At 61.9% G+C, this 3,671-nt stretch overlaps 1 protein-coding gene across 1 annotated transcript; it reads right to left on the bottom strand.

Moving 5' to 3' along the window:
• Positions 1–714: 714 nt before the first annotated feature.
• Positions 715–3,284, bottom strand: LOC102368981 (heat shock 70 kDa protein II-like). The gene has a single exon (XM_006033515.2). The coding sequence runs from the start codon at positions 2,629–2,631 to the stop codon at positions 715–717; it is 1,917 nt and encodes a 638-aa protein (XP_006033577.1). The 5' UTR covers positions 2,632–3,284.
• Positions 3,285–3,671: the final 387 nt, after the last annotated feature.

Below are 3,671 nucleotides of genomic sequence, written 5' to 3'. Positions count from 1 at the left end.
AGTGGATCACAGGGCTCCAGCGCTGGGCGACTTCACGGTTTCTGGCCAAGGGAGGGTGATGGGTTAAGTTGTTGCCTGCCTTTAGCAGAAAGCACTGGCCAGGCTTCAGCCCAGTGGTTCCTGCTTCCCCAGCCTCAGCAAGGTGAGCCAGGCTGGAGATGACTGGTGGGAGGAGGTAGCTTATCCTGGGCATCTGGGTTTCACCCTCCCTGCTTGAAGGCAGCCAGCTCTGGGGTGGAACATGGCAGGCATTAACTGATCAAAGGCAGGTGAGCATTAAGCTCATAGGCAGGTCCCATCCAGGCCCGTTTCTGGCCCCTGCTCACATGAGAGGCTTCTAGACACGGCTATTCTTCCTCTGGGCTCCTCTCCCCCTCTCAAGCCTTTGCTGCCTTTCCACAGGCAGTTCATGCCCAAACACCCGCAGGGAAGGAGGGGATTGTCTCCTGAAGAAGGCACAAGCCCTGGGGTCTAGTAGCACTTCCAAGGGGAAGTGTTATTGAGTGGGTAGAGCAGAAGCTGGGAGTCTGCACCCCTGGGGTCTATGTCCCCGTCTGCCACCAACTCACAGCTTCACCTTGGCCAAATCACTCCCCGCATCTCCGGGCTCCAGCTTCCCTTCCCATAGCAGCAGCACTAAAATAGGAGGCCACACAGCTGGGATCCATTTCTCCTTTTAATGGGCTCTGAGGCAGGGGGCAGAGCTGGGTCTCCTCAATCCAGGTGTTCCCTGAGCTCCTCCCTAGCAGCCGCCCCCTCCTGCTCCTCTGGCTCCAGCCTGGGCTCCCCTCCTGGGTTCAGTGTGGAGAAAGCTGAATCCCAGGCTTCTTCCAGCTCCCTCCGCCGCTCCTCGTACTCCTCCTTCTGAGCCAGCGGGCTCCCCTCCAGCCACGAGGCCGTCTCCTCGCACAGAGCCAGCACCCTCTTCTTGGCTCGCACGTCCACCCCGTGCCCGCCCTCGGCCGCCCGCTTCAGCTGCAGCGCGCACGACTCCAGGGAGTTCATGGCTTCAACGGCCTCCTGCTGCGCCCGGTCCTGGACCTTGCATTCCTCCGCCTCCTGCACCATCCTCTGGACCTCCTCGCGGTCCAGCCGGCCCCGGGTGTCGGCGATGGTGAGCTGGCTGGTGTTGCCTGTGTGGGTGTCCCTGGCGGAGACGGTGAGGACGCTGTTGGCATCGATGGAGAAGGTGACCTCCACCACGGGCTCACCACGGGGCGCCGGGGGAAGGCCACTGAGGAAGAAAGTGCCCAGCAAGTGGTTGTTCTTGCTCAGGGGACGCTCCCCTTCGTACACCTCAAACACCACCGTGTCCTGGTCATCCTCAGCCGTGGTGAAGTTCATGGTCTCTTTGGTGGGCACTGGGGAATTGCGTCGGATCACGGTGGCCATCACGCCACCCACCGTGTCGATGCCCAGGGACAGCGGGGTCACGTCCAGAAGCAGCAGGTTCTGCAGGCCCCGGGTGCGGTGGCCGGTCAAGACGGCTGCCTGCACAGCCGCACCGTAAGCCACCGCCTCGTCGGGGTTGATGCCCTTGCTGGGCTCCCGCCCGCCGAAGAAGCCGCACAGCAGCGCCTGCACCTTGGGGATGCGGGTGGAGCCGCCCACCAGCACCATGGCGTGGATCTGGTCCGTGGTGAGGCGGGCATCTTGCAGCGCCCGCTGCAAGGGCTTCAGGGTGGCTTGGAAGAGGTCGGAGCAGAGGTCCTCAAAGCGGGCCCGGGTGAGGGTGGTGTGGAAGTCCAGCCCCTTGTAGAGGGAGTCGATGGAGAGGGTGGCGGTGGTACCGGAGGAGAGCGTGCGCTTGGCTCTTTCGCAAGCCGACCGGAGCCTCTGCAAGGCTTTCTTGTCCTGACTGAGGTCCTCCTTGTGCTTCCTCCTGAATTCCCGCACCAAATGCTCCACCAGCCGGCTGTCAAAGTCCTCCCCGCCCAGGTGGGTATCCCCAGCCGTGGCCTTCACCTCGAAGATGCCATCTTCCACCCGCAGGACGGACACATCGAAGGTGCCACCCCCTAGGTCGAAGACGAGCACGTGGCGCGCCTCGCCCCCTGGGCTCCCGGTCTCCAGCCCATAGGCGATGGCAGCCGCCGTGGGTTCGTTGAGGATCTTGAGGACGTGGAGGCCAGCAATGGTGCCCGCGTCGATGGTGGCGCGGCGCTGCGCGTCGTTGAAGTAGGCCGGCACGGTGATGACGGCTTGGGTGACCGGGTGGCCGAGGTAGGCTTCGGCCGTCTGCTTCATCTTGGCCAGCACCATGGCAGAGATCTCCTCCGGATAGAAATCCCGCTCCTTCCCTTTGTGGGACACCCGTACCTTCAGCTTTCCCTCCTCGTTCACCACCCGGAAAGGCCAGTGCTTCATGTCTGCCTGTACCCCCGGCTCCTCGAAGCGCCGGCCCAGCAGCCGCTTGGCATCGAAGACGGTGTTGTGGGGGTTGAGGGCAGCTTGGCTCTTGGCAGGATCCCCAACCAGGCGCTCGGTGGCCGTGAAGGCCACGTAGCTGGGGGTGGTGCGGTTGCCTTGGTCGTTGGCGATGATCTCCACCTTGCCGTGCTGGCAGATGCCGACGCAGGAGTAGGTGGTGCCCAGGTCAATGCCCACGGCGGGTGTCTCGGCCCTTGGCATGGTCGGTGCCGGCAATGTTGGCAAATGAGAGAGATGTCAAGCTGCTGCCATGAGCTGGGTCCTGGCCCGGCTCCTCTGCCCCTGCCCTCAGGGGCTGGTCCCCACCTCTGGGCCCCTGTAAGGACCCCCCTGCCCTCACCATAGCGCGGGTCACAATGGGGCTGAGACAACACCACTTTACACCGCTGCTGGGCCCGTGGATGGTGGCAATACCTGGCTCAGAAGCCAGTTGCTTTGGGGCCGGGGTATTTCCAGGAAGGGCATAGGGCATGAGACAAATCTGGCTGGATTGGGGCCGCTAGAAGGGGAAGCGATGACCACAGATCCTGGCTGTTATGGGAAGGATGTCATCTTTACGAAACCCCCAATCATTTAGGCTGCCTATGCCGATGGGATGTAGAGCAGGTCACTCGCAGGCCTGCTGCCTTCTAGCTGGGGAAACTGAGGCACGGGGGAATGCTGGGCTCCCTTCAGTGGATTTCACTGCCGGCAGTTTCAAGGGAGGGTGGCGCCTTCCCGACCCTGTCTATTCCCTTTCTCTGTTTCCATTGCCTCCCATGCCACGGTATCAGCAATAAAGCCCCATCTCTGGGAGTCCTGTGATTGTAGGAAAGGCTGGGCCTGCTTCTGAAGGGGAAATGCAGCGAGACGTGGTCCCTGCCAGCTACGAAATGGTGCAGAGCCGGTTTCATCTCGCCCGCAGCCCATCTGGGGTGGCTCTGCCTCCCCAATCCCCACCCAGAGGCTTCCCAGAGCAGAGCTGCAAGCAAGGAGGAGGCTGGGATGGAGGGAGGGGGTTCCCAAACCTTCCTCTCCCCCAGCAGTGAATGAGGAAACTCCAGTTCCAACCACTCTCATTAAAACCCTCTTCTTTCTCCTTTGATCTCTCTCAACCTTCACTGGGTCACTGGTGAGTTAAGAGACATATTAACTCTCACATGCCCACGCTTCGGGGCGGAGGCGGGGGGGAGAACTAGGGTGGGTGGCTGGTGTTAAAAGGAAACTGTTGACGATGGGGGAAAAGAAAAAGCCCCCTTTTT

This window comes from Alligator sinensis, unplaced genomic scaffold, assembly GCF_000455745.1.
Source record: "Alligator sinensis unplaced genomic scaffold, ASM45574v1 scaffold735_1, whole genome shotgun sequence".
NCBI classification, from domain to species: domain Eukaryota; kingdom Metazoa; phylum Chordata; order Crocodylia; family Alligatoridae; genus Alligator; species Alligator sinensis.
The sequence above is the reverse complement of the archived record's forward strand: the minus strand, read 5'-3'. Positions and strand labels throughout refer to the sequence as shown.